Genomic DNA, 15,084 nt, shown 5'->3' with positions numbered 1-15,084 from the left:
GTTACAGAGATATGCCCACAGCTGCAGGTTTACTCTGCTGAGTGAAAAAAGGCTCTTAACTCATTAAGTGCTGGTTTACTAAGAACTTAACGTTTTCCTAAAGGCTATAATGTTTTTCAATAAGAAAAGGTGGGGATCATAAAAGGGGTCAAAAGAGGAGTCTCAGATTTTCATCTATTTAAGACTCTGTTTCTCTTATTGGCCTCCCACACTATAACAAGTTATTAATATCAAGATACAGAAGACCTTTGAAGCCCTCTCTGTCCTTTATACTCAACATTGAAAAGCAACATCTTACTTACTAAATTCCTAATTCTGGGCAAAACCTGTAGCTGAGCCAGTGAGGGACAAGTAACATTTAGGGGATGTGTCAGTAGCATGTGGTTCAGTGATATCCAAAGAATGACAATTAATGGTTCACATGGTTTCTCCAGTAATGTTAAATATGTGTACCATGATAATGCCTAAAGTTTTTTTTTGTATAAATGACTTTAAAATCCTGTGGCCCCATTATTTTTGGGGAATATTAAGGAGCCTGACTTAACTGAGGTTAAAAGTTTGTATTGGCTAGTTATAATAAATGTGCAAGGAAGATAAATAAAGTGGGGTCAAATTAAAAAAAATCCTGTGGCCCCAAAATTTTGTCCATTGGAATCTTATGTCTCCATAACTTTTTTTTCCATAGCCCAGAGGTTACTTTGTTATTTTTGTTGTTCACACGTTTCAGTAGTGTCTGACTCTTCATGACTTGACTTTGGATTCTTGGCAAAGATATTAAGTGGTTTGCAATTTCCTTTTTCAGCTTTTTTACATTTTACAGATTTTTTACATTATAGATTACATTATATTTTACAGATGAGGAAACTGAGGCAAATAGGGTTAAGTGACTCACCCAGGGTCATACAGTTAGGAAGTGCAACCACATTTCATTATAACTTTTTCCCATGGACCAAGGGTCACTAGAATCCATTGGAAATAAAATATGACTATTTCAGGAACCTTGGTCATGATTTTATTTCAACGTGGTGGACCAGACTACAGATTAATAATAAGGTATATTTTGATGCCATTTGATGTTCAAAATTCATCAAAATCAGCTAGCTTGGAAAAGTTATTATAGAGTAAACTCAAAATACCAAGCAGTTAAACTGATAGCCAGACCTCACTTCATCAAATGAATACATTTCTTCTGGTCACTCATGTGTCAGCCAAAGCAATCCCATTTTACTCACTCAAAACTAGGGCTTACCCTTTGCTGTGGTGATTTGAAGTGTAGTAGTGAGAGGCCTCATATGGGTCTGTTACCCTGCTGGAGTAGGTTCTTCTTGTGAAAAACCAGAGGCCCACTAGTCTGGACTCAAATTGATGGTCCACAGAATTATATCAAGAAGGAAAGTTTTTTATGATTTTTCCCTTCCTATATTTAGCAAACATTCATTGAGTCTCTATTCTGTGCCAAGGCTCTGTGCTGAATGCCTTGAACTCTCATTCTTCAGAAATCACAAATGATAACCATGACCTTTGATGGAAATTTGCAGGACAGTTCTTCCATTCTTTTGACTTTGAAGTTTTTGATGTCCGGCCAGGCTCTGACCCTAAAAAGCCAGATGCTACAATGTTGGTGAAAAACCACAGGCTGAAGGTCACCAGGTAAATAAATTGGCAAACATTGCCTTTGGGCAATCCCTTTGCACCTTTCAGGGTCTCCAATATTGTTAGGACAAAGTCATACGACCTCCTCTGAGGCCATTGGGCCTCTTTTCAGGAGTGTTCAGGGGCTGGGATCCAGACTACTTCATTCCTCTAGGGGAAAAAGAGTTTGAAAGGCAGATTTACCCTACCCTACCCCTAATCCTTCTCATATTTGTGGGGTCCAATCTGTCACATCGCTTAACAAGAAAAGCCATCTGTCAAGGTAGCTAATCCCCAATATCCCAAGAGTATAGTAGACTATGGAAAGGCAAACCTTGTATAGAATGTGACCATAGCTTTCTTGGGCCCCAGAATCACTAAGCACAATCTGGCCTGGGGGAATCCTAGTCCTTCACTTTATAGACCAAATAATTTAACCAGGTTTAGACTTAAAGCTCCACTTTCCACTCTAAACTATGTTCTGTACTGCTTTGTTTCTCAATCTAGCAAAGATCTCCTTCTTTCCCACTCCTTACCATCTCCCCAGTCCCCTGGGAAAACAGCAAGGAAGGGTTTATTTGCAAGGGGAGAGTAAAGTCCAGAGCATCTACCAAAAAACAAAGTAAAAAAAATCATACTGTTGAAAAGTTATGGGACTATGTAAATTAAATAATCAAATGATCGTGACTAGTAAATTATCTTATTAGGTCTACTTTTCCTAATCAATGCTAGCTCTAGCTCTTTCTCCCAACTGGGGATTTGAGCCTAACCATCACAGCCTCCTGGCATTCTTCCTATTTGATTGGAAGTCATTCCAAACAATATATACTTACCTCATGGTCCCCATTTTAGAATGATATCTTACTACTGGTAGGTCTCTGCTCACCTTCTAGTATGCCTTCTAGATGGCAGGTTTAAAATTAGCACTGCATCCCTAGCCAGTTGATAAAATATAATCATACTCTGCTGATTATAGATTACTCTCTCACAACTGACCATGATGAGATTAAGTCTAGTGTATAGATTGTGACAAAAATGTGTTTTATCCTAACTTTCACCAGAAAACCCCATCTCTTCACTCTGATCCCTAACTGTCTTATAGTGCAGTAGCTTCGATATGGTCTAAGAAAAAAGGAATTTCAAAATCAACCAACTAGCAAATGTTTATTGGATATCTTCTGTATGTAGAGCTCTGGACTAGGAATTGAGAGACTTTCTAAAGAGGTAGAGAAGTGACAGGTAACAGGAGAGAAGAGCTTCTCATTTTCTCCCTCAAAAATAATAATAGAAATGCCAAAAAGAAGCAAAACTTCCTGAAACTATTAAAATGATTTTTTAGTGAAAAAACATTCAAAGAAGTCATTAAAAATGGTCTTGTTTCAAGACAATGAAATTAATGAATTAATGAAAACAATGAATTAAAAGAACCTCAAAACAAAATCTCCAGAAGAAAAAAATATACTAGAAAAAAACAATAACAAGGTCATCCTGGCAACAGAATACCCAGAGCACGTTAGAATCTTTTAAAGATAAGAGAATTGTATAGACACTGGAGTTAATGTATAAATGAAATTGGCAAAAAAATAAGATTAGATGAAAAAGAATAATCAGATCATAGATTTAGATATATAATTTTATCTCTAATATTTAGACCTTAGTTTCTATTTAGTCCAAATCCCTCATTTTGCATAAGAGGAAACTGAGGCCAACAGAAATTAAATGACTTACCCAAGTTCACACAGTAGCAAAAGGGCAGGCCTGAAATTTGAATCAGGACTGGGAGTCGAATCAAGATTCCCTGAATCTAAATCCAATCTCTTTTCCTTTGTATCAAAGAATCTTGGGACATCATGATGAAAAAGTTTAACAATTTAGAAATATTCACTGCAAACATAAGCAAAGCAATAGGCTCAATGAAAAATATAATTATTTGATTTGAAGTCAGAATGAATGAAATAGCAAATAAGGTCTCCCCCATGTGCCCAGAAAATGATGATAATGGATTTAGAATCAATGTAGACAAAAATGGCATCTGTACAATACAGTAAGAAGAAAGAACATTTCAGAACCATTGACTTTCTCCAAAACTGTGAAGAAAAGACTTAATCACTAAATTTCAGGAAATCATATTTTAAAATTTTCCCATAAATATTTGCAAAGTACAAATTTCAAGGGAAAAGAATTCATAGGATACCAACAAGAAGCAACCTGGAACTCTAAACTTCAAGCTTATAAAGACAAGGAGACAATATTATATAAATCATCATGAAAAAAAGACTGTGCATTTGAAAGCGGCAATTCATTTTGCAAAAGATTTTTTCTAAAGTCATCAAGAAAAACAAGATGTACACATACAGAAGAAGCTTGAATGTCATGTTCCAAAATATGAAATATAAGACTTCTTTCTCAAATCAATTTCCTAAAAGTTAAGGATTCATTTAAGAGATAAAAGATAGATATTTTAAGTCTACATGAATTTGATGAATTTATTATGGGGATAGAACAACTTAAAAATTTCAACATTAAAAACGAACATAAGTGCAGTTAGAAGCAAATCATCAAAAATTAATGGGTAATTTACAAATGTGATCACACCAGTTACAACTAATTGCTAGGTCAATATTACTATGTCAACATTTCTCCATGTCACTCTAGGGAAATTAAAAACTACAGTAGTATTTATTTTGGTTAACAATCAAGTGACAAATAGATTTGAGATGGGACATATAGGGGAAAAGGGAGCAGAGGAATAAATTGATTTTAGCTATGTTTAAATACTAAAATGATAGAGACAAAAGAGCAAGGCAATAAGGGAAAGGGGGTAGGAGGTAATACTAGAATTATGGTCCTATAATAAATAAGTCATGAAGGAATAAAGAAAAAGTAGAGTTTTTGCAAAATGTAGTGTTTCACAATTTATACTTGCAAATTACTTTAATGTTTGGCTTAATAGAAGACATGTGGATAGGCAGATTTGCTTTTACATTCAATCTACTACAACATGTACTTTTGATTGAAGAAATGTAAAGAAATCTGGCCTCACAGATATGCGGTCAGAAAAGGGAAGAACTTTTTAATAGGCAAATGACATTTTAGTATTATTATGAAAATAGTTTTGATCTCATGGATTTCCTGAAAGGGTCTTGGAGATTCCCCAGGAGTCTATAGACTTGATATTTTGGTTCTTCCTATTTTATTCTGCTTAAGTTCTGAAAATTTCCCCAACTTGTTCTGAGTTCTTTATATTTATCATTTCTGATTGTGCAACAGTGTTCTATGACATCCATTTACCACAGTTTGTTCAGATGTTTTCTAGTCAAGAAGCATCTACTTTGTTTCCAGTATTTTGTTACTACAAAATGTGCTACTTTGAATATTTTCATATGTATGGAACTTTGGTTTTTGTCTTTTACCTCCTTGGGATTGTTGCATAAAAGGTTTTGACAACTTTTCTCCCATAATTCCAAAATCAACATACACTTTAATTCCTGATGACTTCAATGTAAAGCTGAGGATAGGAGAAGACAGTGAAAATGTGTTGGAAAACATGGTTCAGTTGGAGTAAATGAACGAGCTAATGGCTTATAGACTATACATAAACATTGCATGTGTCAATTGAAGATTTTTTTCAAGAAGAGACTTGGGAGATACTGCATGTGATGAACTCCAAGTAACTGAATAAAAAGGAAATTGATTACATTTTAATGGACTATATAAATGACTGATTACTACTGTAGTAGTCATTTCTGAATTAGCTAGCTATGTGTAATCAGATCCCTAGCTTGTTGGAAGAATAATAAAAATGCACTAGAAGAAAGAATAAAACTGAGTTAAGGGTATGTCAGGCAAATGAAACAATTTGTTGATGCTGAAAAATGGCAAATGGATAAAAGAACAGATATCTATCTACATAGACTACTTACATTTCTTAGGGAAGTTTAACAACTGTAGACCAATTGTCACAAAGAGGAGGGCTAGAAACCTTATCAAGAAAACACTTGAACTTATTCCAAGGAAAGAAATATGGAACCCAAGAACAATACCAATTTAGAGTGTAAACTCCTTTGTATTTGTTTTTGTTTCCCCAAAGTATAGCACAATGCTTCGCATGCATTAGGAGCTTAATAAATATGTTATGTTGAATTGTAAGACCTTGAAGAGAGGGAAGATGCAACATTATGAACAGTATCCTTTCATAAGATGGCAAAAGGCAGTAAAAGGAAATCAAGTCAAAAGGAAGCTTGGTTATGTATTCAAATAAGAAAATAATCCTTAGGATATTTAAGAATGTATCTGGTTGGAGGATAATAAACATAAGAAAAAAAGAAAAAAATCTGTCAAGATTTTAAAAACAAATATCTTTTCCTTCTTGAAGACAGTGGAGATATTATATTTGAATTCTAACATCATAGCCCCATATAGATTTAAATTGCAAGTATAGGCTAAAATTTATGAAGCTTTAGCTGATGCCAGAAAATCTGGAATCACAATGATGATTTCAAAAGAATATGAATTTAAAACAAAGAGCCTAAAGAGACATATCTCAAAATGTTGCTTGTCCAATTGCATGTCATACACTGACCAATAAACATTCTTTATCCGTTTGGTTATTTCTGTCTGAATTGTCAGTCCATGCTCTTTTAAAGTGGCTATAAATCTCATTGAAGAATATCTGGAGATTTCCTGACAGCTAAGGCTCATTCTGTACCAAAGCCTGGGAAAAAAGGACTGCCTCATCCCCATGTCCTACAAGAGTAGCTATTCAAGCAAATGAAAACTTAGAGACATTTCTGCCAGCACAAGGAATGGGAAATAGAATTTAAGCTATCTACATGCTGGACAATTGTAGTTGGATCTTCTAGTCAGCCTGCAAAGTCTTAAGATAAATATGACAATTCTTTCCTTCTACCATTGTTAGAAGGCAAGCAGCTATGCTACATACCACAGGGTTAGATTTTCAGAATATATGATGATATGAACGGATCTTCGTTGCTTAATCTTCAGAATATTCTCCCATTCATCAAAAAACTGTAGTACACAGAAGACAGACAACCCCTGAAAAAGGACTTTGGAGGTGGTAATATTCAAGATGAATTATTTGGGATGATGAAAAAAGGCATTTCACTGAGTGGCTATAGAAAATATTTGACCTCTCAGTCTTCCCCTGCCTCCTTGCCTGAAGCTGAGGAAGAATTACAGTAAATTAAAATTAGTTAGGTCCAACCTAATGTTGGTATGGCCTCTGAGTATTCAATATACTACAAGGAGTAACATTCTCCATTGCTGGTGAAGCTTTGATCTTTGAAAAAAAATGAATAGAAGTCAGCTTAACTGTGTGCAGTCGAGAATAGAATAACCAACATGACAAATACAGTGCTAAAAGACTTGCCAAAAAGGATTCTGAAAGACTCGGCACGTTATCGTCCCCCCATACCCTGCACGTAAACATCTCCCTAAGGAGAATTTGAAGTTCATAGGTTGGATACACATGCAGTATGAGAGAAGGGATGCTTTATTCTTGCTGTAAGAGTCCTCTGCTACAAGATTTAGTAAGAGAACTACAGATGGATGTAATCAGAAAGATTGAATTAGATAATGGAGATGAAGTAAGGGCGGATTCCCTTTGTGAAGTACCTCCAAAGCAACATGTACATAACCATAATTTTTCTAAAAGAGGAATGAGAAGATTAATCAGGGGTCCAATTGAAACTGAAGTAAACTCCATTACATACACTGGCAATGCAAAGTAGTATAAGATCAGCTTTAAAAGCTCAGTTTTTAGTACTAGACAACTGAAATCATTATACATAAAAATGGAATGTTCAGAAAAAAATCTCTGAAAAAAAATAGCACTTCTTGCCTGTTTGTTTTTCAACAACACAAAGCCTAAAACAATCATTTCTACTTTTCTCATCTTAAAAACCTAAAACTTTAAGGTAATATTTAATTTTTAGGATGTTATTTCATAGAACTACAAATCATTACAATTCATCTTTGTTAGTCTCAGAATTTCCCATAATCTTCAAAAATGGTCATGATATGACTAAATAATGGTATTCTTTTTTTTTAATTTAAATTTTAACTTTTACCTTTGATCTTAGAATCAATACTAAGTATTGGTTCCAAGGCAGAAGAGTGGTAAGGGCTATGCAATTGGGGTTAAATGACTTGCCCAAGGTCACACAGCTAGGAAATGTCTGAGGTAAGATTTGGACCCAGATCCTCCCAAATCCAGTCCTGAATCTCTATCCACCAAACTCCCTAGCTGTGCCATTCTTTCTCCTTTTGCCTCTTCTCCTGAGACAGACTATATGCTTTTTTTTTTCTAATTGGATGTTCAGTTGATTCATTTTTAAACCTTAAGAACAGATAATATTGCATTATTTGCTAAATTTGTTGAGGAGAGTTATTTTACCTTCCGAAAATATCATTTTCTGCTAATAGGTGGTAATAGATTCACTCTGGGGACCTGTTTTAGATCCTAAAGAAGTCTAGAGAGAGCAGCTACGTGGATTGAGAGACAGGAGATTCTAGGTTTAAATCTAGCCTCAGACTGTGTGACCCTGGGCAAGTCACTTAACCCCTATTGCCTAGCCCTTACTGTTTTCTGCCTTGGAACCAGTATGCAGTATTGATTCTAAGGAGGAAGGAAAGGGCTTAAAAAAATCTAGGATGCTTGAAAGTCTTTAAAAATTTCTTTGAAATGCTTATAGCAACCTGTAATTTCTTAACTTTGTTCTTTTGTTAATGATGTTAATGTTGTACCAGATCTACTGACTTTGAAAATGGTTTTAGTAATTTTTGACAGTGCATGATTTCTATTTCTATTTTGGAAATGAAAGTTTAAAACTTTCTAGTACATTAAAATAATTCTCAAATTTAGTGAAATGATTCCCTTCCTCAGTAGGTCAAATGCTTATAATCCTAGCCTGAGTTTAAAGTTAGTCATTAAATAAAGTCTAATTGTCACCAACAGAAATGTTAAGAAAAAGTTGTTTTTAATGCTGATAGGGTTTTTTTCTGTGGAAAACTCACAAATTCATATTGCACAGCAATCATTAAATTTATAATATTTAAATATGTTAAGTACTTTACATTGATTCTGCTCTAGTTAACACATAGCAAAGATGGATTTTAAGTTTGTTTCTTAAAAACTGTGGCCATTAATAAGACCCAAATTGAGTTGTTACTTTTTCTTCCTTCCTTCTTTCCTTCCTTCCTTTCTCTCTTTCTTCCTTCCTTTCTCTCTTTCTTCCNTGTGCTGATGCCTCCCCCTCCTTAAAAACCCTTTACTTTCTGTCTTAGGATTGATACAGGTATTGGTTCTAAGGTTGAGGAGTGGTAAGGGTCAGGCAAATGGGGTTAAGTGACTTGCCTGGGGTCACATAGTTAGGAAATGTCTGAGACCAGATTTGAACCCAGGACCTCTCATCTCCAGGCCTGCCTCTCTATCCACTGAGCCACCTAGTTGGCTTACTCTTTGTTTTTACATCACAGAATGAACCCCTCACTTGGAGAATGATCAAACAAATTGTGTAAAAATAGAATTAATATTATAGCTTAGGAAATAAAAAATACAGAGAACACAGAAATATAGGAAGATGTATGAAGTGATGTAAAGTGAAGAAAATAGAACATAAACCACTATATATATATATATATATATAGTAACTACAGCTGTGTAAATAATATGAAAAAAATAGAAACAAGATATGAAAAATTACACAGAAGGAAAGAAGTTCAGAAAAAGGCACAGATAGGACAGCTTTGTTGCTAACTTGTTAACATAACTTTTAAAAACAAACTTTGACAGAAATTAAGTTTCATGTACAATCTTTTTTATTCTTGTTTGTGTAGTTTAACATTTTTCTTTTTATGATGTTTTGCTAAGTTTCTAGTAAAACAAAAAAAATCTTTGAAGGGAAGTAAGAGAAAGGGAAAGTAATTTCTACTTTTTAAAATCTAGTTGGGGAGACAAGATTAGCATGTACAAAATAACTAGAGAATTATGATTATCAGTCAAAGCAATAACAGGTACAAGAAATTATCCAAAAAATGGTATCAATTACAGTAAGGGACAAAGGCACACAGAGTATGGAAACCGTCATTTTCCAGACATGTCTGATTCTTCATGATCCCATTTGGGGTTTTCTTAACAAAGATACTAAAGGGTTTGCCAATTGCTTCTCCAACTCATTTTATAGACGAGGAAATGGAAGCAGAGTTAAATGACTTCTCCAGGGTCACAAGTGTCTGAGGTCCAATTTAAAGTCAAGAAGAAGAGTCTTCCTGATGTCAGCCCTGACACTCTATCGACTGCACCACTTAGCTGCACAGTTGCAGTGATGTAGCATTAATCAAAGACAACCCTGTGCTTTTTGTGTGGGACCTGAAAGAAAATAAATATTGGAATTAAAGAGACAGGCAGACATTCTAGGCATTTTGAGCCTCCTCTATTCCCCACTCACACTAACTCAGAGACTTGAGTGGGTGAAGGCAAAGCTATTGTATGGGGGATCCTTTTTTCTTGGGCATTTTCTTACTCATTTATTTCTCCTTTTAGGGGCTCACAGAAAGACTATAGAAAGGACCCCTGGATGGGCAGCGATGTCTCCTGCTGGTTTGTGCATGACAATGGTGCCGGGCTGATTGATGGCACCCATACGGATTACATTATCCCCAGAATATTCTAACTCCAATGTTTAGGAAAATCTTTTATTGTCCTTTGTGAGTCTGTAGTTCTGATCACATGAAAGCCAGCTCTTAGCATTTGGACCCAAGGAGGAAAAGGGCTGGATGGAGCCATGGCCAGCAGTTCAGTGTATACACATGCCTACTGACCTCCCTCCATTCTGCTTTCTAAATTAAATTTCTCTCTGATCTCTTTCAAATCCCGTTATGTAATTATGGTTGACATTTTGTATATCTCATTAAACAGGAGCTTTGTTCTGCTCCAGAACTGTGTATATTTAGGGTATGGGGGAGTGGTTAGTTGACATCTGAAGAACCCAAGAACCCATAATGGAACATTAAAGGTAGACTTTCAGACATGGCAAAGCTGGAAAGAAGGGAAGCAGGGGGCAATAAAGAGAATGGAGGGTTGCCAGAAGTCCTAAAGGCAAGGTGTCTGGAACCCACCCTGCTGAAACATCCTCACCTCCTTAGAGAGGGATTGGTGACTATTAAAAAAATAAGTCTTCTTCAGAAGCTCACCTTTTATCCTATTATCTCTGAATTTTCTGTTTTTGTTTTTTTGTTTCTTCTTTAACTGAATTCTCCCTGCCCCAAGGGAGCATGAATGGTGATGGAATTCCAAAAATCCCTCTCCAAAGTGGGTCTCTAGGGGAAAAAAACAATTTCAAGGTGTTCTTACAAAGAAACCCTACCATAGAGCTATGTAGAAGTTGGGCTCTAAAACATTTCTTTCCTAACATGTCTCTAAATGAATTTGAGCCAGAAAAATAGCCAAGTAAAGGAGACAAGGTCATCATCTTCCATCTTTCTGGCCCATATGCCTGCATTTATTATTTGTATCTGAGAGCAACCAAATAATCTTGACTTTGGTGTTATTTAAACCTACGACTTAAAGCCTACCTAAAGACTCCAGACCCTCATGGATTGGTTATAATCTGACAGGATGATTAAAAAAAGAAATGGTTCCTCCTTTTTTGTTCATTATGTCCTCTTCTAGGATTTGCTCCTAGAAAATCTCTAAATAGAGAATGTATCTAGTTTCCATAAATATAAGTAAAAAGGGCCCCCAGATATTATATGATCATTCAAGCTAGCAAAGCCATTTGAATAAAAGACAACCTTTATTTTACCCCACAGAAAATGTAGAAAACACAGAGGACTCAGAGTGAGGCAGTATGACATATTGGATAAAATGTTGGGCTTGGAAAAAGAAACAACTGAGTTAAAATCCTGCTTCTGACATTGAGTGGTTATGTGACCATGGGGAAGTCATTTAACCTCTCCTGGTCTCAGTTTCCTTATCTGCAAAATAAGGAGACTGGGTTCAGTGGCCTTGGAGGTAAGTTCCTTCTAGCTCTAAATCCTTGATTGTATGAAAAAGATACAGAAAATATATAAGGCACTCAAAGGACTTAAAGGATATCATAGGCAGATATGGAAAACACAATAAGGCCCTAAGTGGTTCCCTTTAGAAGGAACTGAACGAGGGTCACCTTTGAGGCAGCCTTTAGACATTCTGATAAATCCTCCTACCAAGTCTTACACTACTTACCAAACATGCCATTCTCAATTCAGAGATGCTGAGAAGGTTCTTCCTCAAACATTTCACTGCATTTAAAAGCTGCTTTGGGACTGCTGAATGAGTCCCAGTGAACTCATACTATTCAAATAATTCACTTAAATAGCGTGTGTGGGAGGAGATGGCAAGGTCCATAGCTTTTGCCCTGTCCCTCTCCCCTGAATATTGTGTCTTTGCTCTCCAGCTGTAGGTGTCATATAAGTGATCCTCATCCTGATTAAGAAATCCTCTTCTCCCTTTAGAAAGCTAGACTATCAAACTCCTGAACTTATGAATTCTAGAACAGTTCTGGAACTTGGAGTTAGCCACAGGGCACCCACTAATGCTGGTGTTACTCAGGAAATCTCCTCTGGCCAAAAGACTAGATTCTGGAATTTCACTGAATCAAAAAACAAAAAGGGAGGGGGCAGCTGGGTGGCTCAGTGGTTTGAGAGCCAGGCCTAGAGATGGGAGGTCCTAGGTTCAGATCTGGCCTCAGACACTTCCCAGCTGTGTGACCCTGGGCAAGTCACTTAACCCCCATTGCCTAGCCCTTACCTCTCTTCTGCCTTGGAGCCAATACACAGTTGACTCTAAGATGGTAGGTAAGGGTTTTAAAAAACAAACAAAAAAAGGGAAAGGGCAAAAAAAAATATGAAAAAGAACCTAGAATACAAAAAACAGTTTCTTATTCTCTTATTTTTGTAGAGAGTCACAGAGAGCTAGCTACTGTAGTAAGAGTCCACTCTCTAGAGTCCTTTCTTAGGAAGAGGTCCAGGAAGTACAAGTCAACCAAAGCCAATAAGGCACTAATGGGATTGCCTGTAGCCTTCATGGGGCAACCTAGTTGACACAGTGGATAGAGTGCCAGACTTGGAGTCAGGAAGTCTCATCTTCCTAAGTTCAAAACCAGCCTCAGAATTTACCAGTTGTGTGATCTTGGGCAAGTCACTAAACCTGTTTGCCTTAGTTTCCCCATCTGCAAAATAATATGGAGAAAGAAATGATAAACCACTCTTGTATCTTTGCCAAGAAAACCCCAAATGGGGTCACAATGAGAAGGATATGACTGAAAATGACTGAACAACACATTCTTTTTTTTTAAACACTTAACTTCTGTGTATTGGCTCCTAGGTAGAAGAGTGACAAGGGTGGGCAATGGGGGTCAAGTGACTTGCCCAGGGTCACACAGCTGGGAAGTGTCTGAGGCTGGATTTGAACCTAGGACCTCCTGTCTCTAGGCCTGACTCTCAATCCACTGAGCTACCCAGCTGCCCCTGAACAACACATTCTTCATGGGAAGATGCTTTACCGTCTGCAGACAAAAATTCATCAGATCAATCAGAGAATCCCCTGGTTAATCCCTTTACACTGTATGTTGTTCAATAAAAATCCATTCTCTCTTCTTGTACATGCACTAGCCAACAGAAGCAAATATTGAACTTGCCAAGAAAGTTGATGATTAAAAATCGAGTTTGCAAAACAGAATACTTCAAAAGAGGTTTCAAAAGATCATGTTTTGTTAAGGGTTAATTTGGTAGGAGTTTGACAAAAGTGAGGAGAGCAGTTTGATAAAACAGTTTAATCTGAGAAGTACAGGTAGAAAACAGAAAGGAGGAAAGTGAGATTCTTACTATAATATCTTATGACTATACCTAAATTTCTAATCCTAACTAAAATTTCTAAAAATTTTCTAAAAATTTCTAAAAAACCCTACTCTGTCTTCAAGGACAGGTTCTTCTGTCTGGCAATACCAGGTCTAACTACCTACACTGCCTACCTAGAAATTTTTCCCGTAACTAACTACCTATGCTAATAAATAAAGTTACCTCCTACAAACTCCTTAAATCCATTTCTCTATCCCAGCTGTCAGTAGTAAAAAAAACTGCCAGCCACAGAGACAAAGACAGACCAATCTCCTACTCTCTAGGGATCCAGAGGCAAAAGATCAACTGTCAACTGATTCCTTATGTATCTCCCTCATCTCCTAGGTAATGGAATCTTTGACTCTCTATCACAGTCAGTGCTGTTCTACTTAGAAATCCTTCTGCACTCTTTCCTGCCTCTTAAAGAGACAGAGGAAGAGATTAAGAAAATTCCTTTAACATTTTATAACATAAAGATAATAGCCCCGTAAAATGGACATATAAGAAAGAGTAGACTATAGTCATTTAAAGCAGACATATATCCTTGATCTGGTAAATGCATGTGCTCTGCAGCACATCCTAAAGTCTTTCCTTACCATCTGGCTAGGAATGGAAGGAAGCTGGCTTCGAAAGATCAGATGGTGTGGTGAAAAGAACAGTAGAAAGGGCATCAGGAGAATGGGCTTTTGTTCTAGATTCTCATCTAACCTACCATGTCCTTGGGGGGAAATTCCTTACTATCTTTGGGCCTTAGCTTAACCATCTCTAAAATGAAGAAGTCAGATTATATGATCCCTAAGATCCCTTTCAGATCTCATATTCCATGCGCCTATGAATTCAACTGACCAAGAAGCATCTATTAAGCACTTATTATGTTCCAAAGAAATTAGAGAAAGAGGGCACTAACAATAGGGGATAATCAAGGAAGGTTTTACACAGGGCATGAGTTTCATCTTGAAGGAAGAGAGGGAACTCGATGGAGTGGAGGTGAGGTCACAATCAATTCCAAGTATGGAAGATAGCAAGGGAAAAGATGTGGAAACATGAGATGGAGTGCTATGTGTATGGTACAGAGAGAAGTCCTATTAGGCTGGATTATAGAGTGTGAGAAGTGGAGAAATGTGATATTAGTCTGGAAAGATAGATCAGGACCAGGCTTTAATGCTAAATGGAGACAATATTTGATTCTAGAGTCGATAAGGAGCCATTGGAGTTTATTAAGTGAAGGAATGACTTGGTCAGATCTATGCTTTAGGAAAATCACTTTGGCAACTGCGTGGAGGATGGACTGCATCTTTTGATTATGTCAACTGAGGTGGGCAAGAATTCCCTTTCTTATATATTGTTGATGATCAAAAAAAGATAGAAAAGGAGCAGATAGGTAGAAAGGAAACAGAGAGATGAGGGTTAAGAAATTCCAAAGAAGAAAGAGTATCCAAGAAAAGAACATGGCCAACCACTGTTCTAATGGTAAAATGCTTCAGAAAGAATAAACAAGACTAAGAAAAGCCCACCAAATTTGGTAATTAAGATGGTTTTAGTAACTTTAGAGAG

General features: G+C 36.5%; 1 protein-coding gene and 1 pseudogene across 1 annotated transcript in view; both read left to right on the top strand.

Annotated features, from left to right (window-relative positions):
* ITIH1 (inter-alpha-trypsin inhibitor heavy chain 1) overlaps positions 1-10,839 on the top strand; it is a 38,017-nt gene extending 27,178 nt beyond the window's left edge. Inside the window, exons 16-17 of the mRNA XM_044673209.1 lie at positions 1,539-1,650; positions 10,196-10,839. Of these exons, the coding sequence (XP_044529144.1) occupies positions 1,539-1,650; positions 10,196-10,325 (242 nt within the window). The 3' untranslated portion in view covers positions 10,326-10,839. The remainder of the gene's footprint in view (positions 1-1,538; positions 1,651-10,195) is intronic.
* LOC123232523 lies at positions 3,579-7,382 on the top strand (annotated as a pseudogene).
* Positions 10,840-15,084: the final 4,245 nt, after the last annotated feature.

Source organism: Gracilinanus agilis, chromosome 1 (assembly GCF_016433145.1).
Source record: "Gracilinanus agilis isolate LMUSP501 chromosome 1, AgileGrace, whole genome shotgun sequence".
In the NCBI taxonomy this organism is placed as follows: Eukaryota; Metazoa; Chordata; class Mammalia; order Didelphimorphia; family Didelphidae; genus Gracilinanus; species Gracilinanus agilis.
The sequence above is the reverse complement of the archived record's forward strand: the minus strand, read 5'-3'. Positions and strand labels throughout refer to the sequence as shown.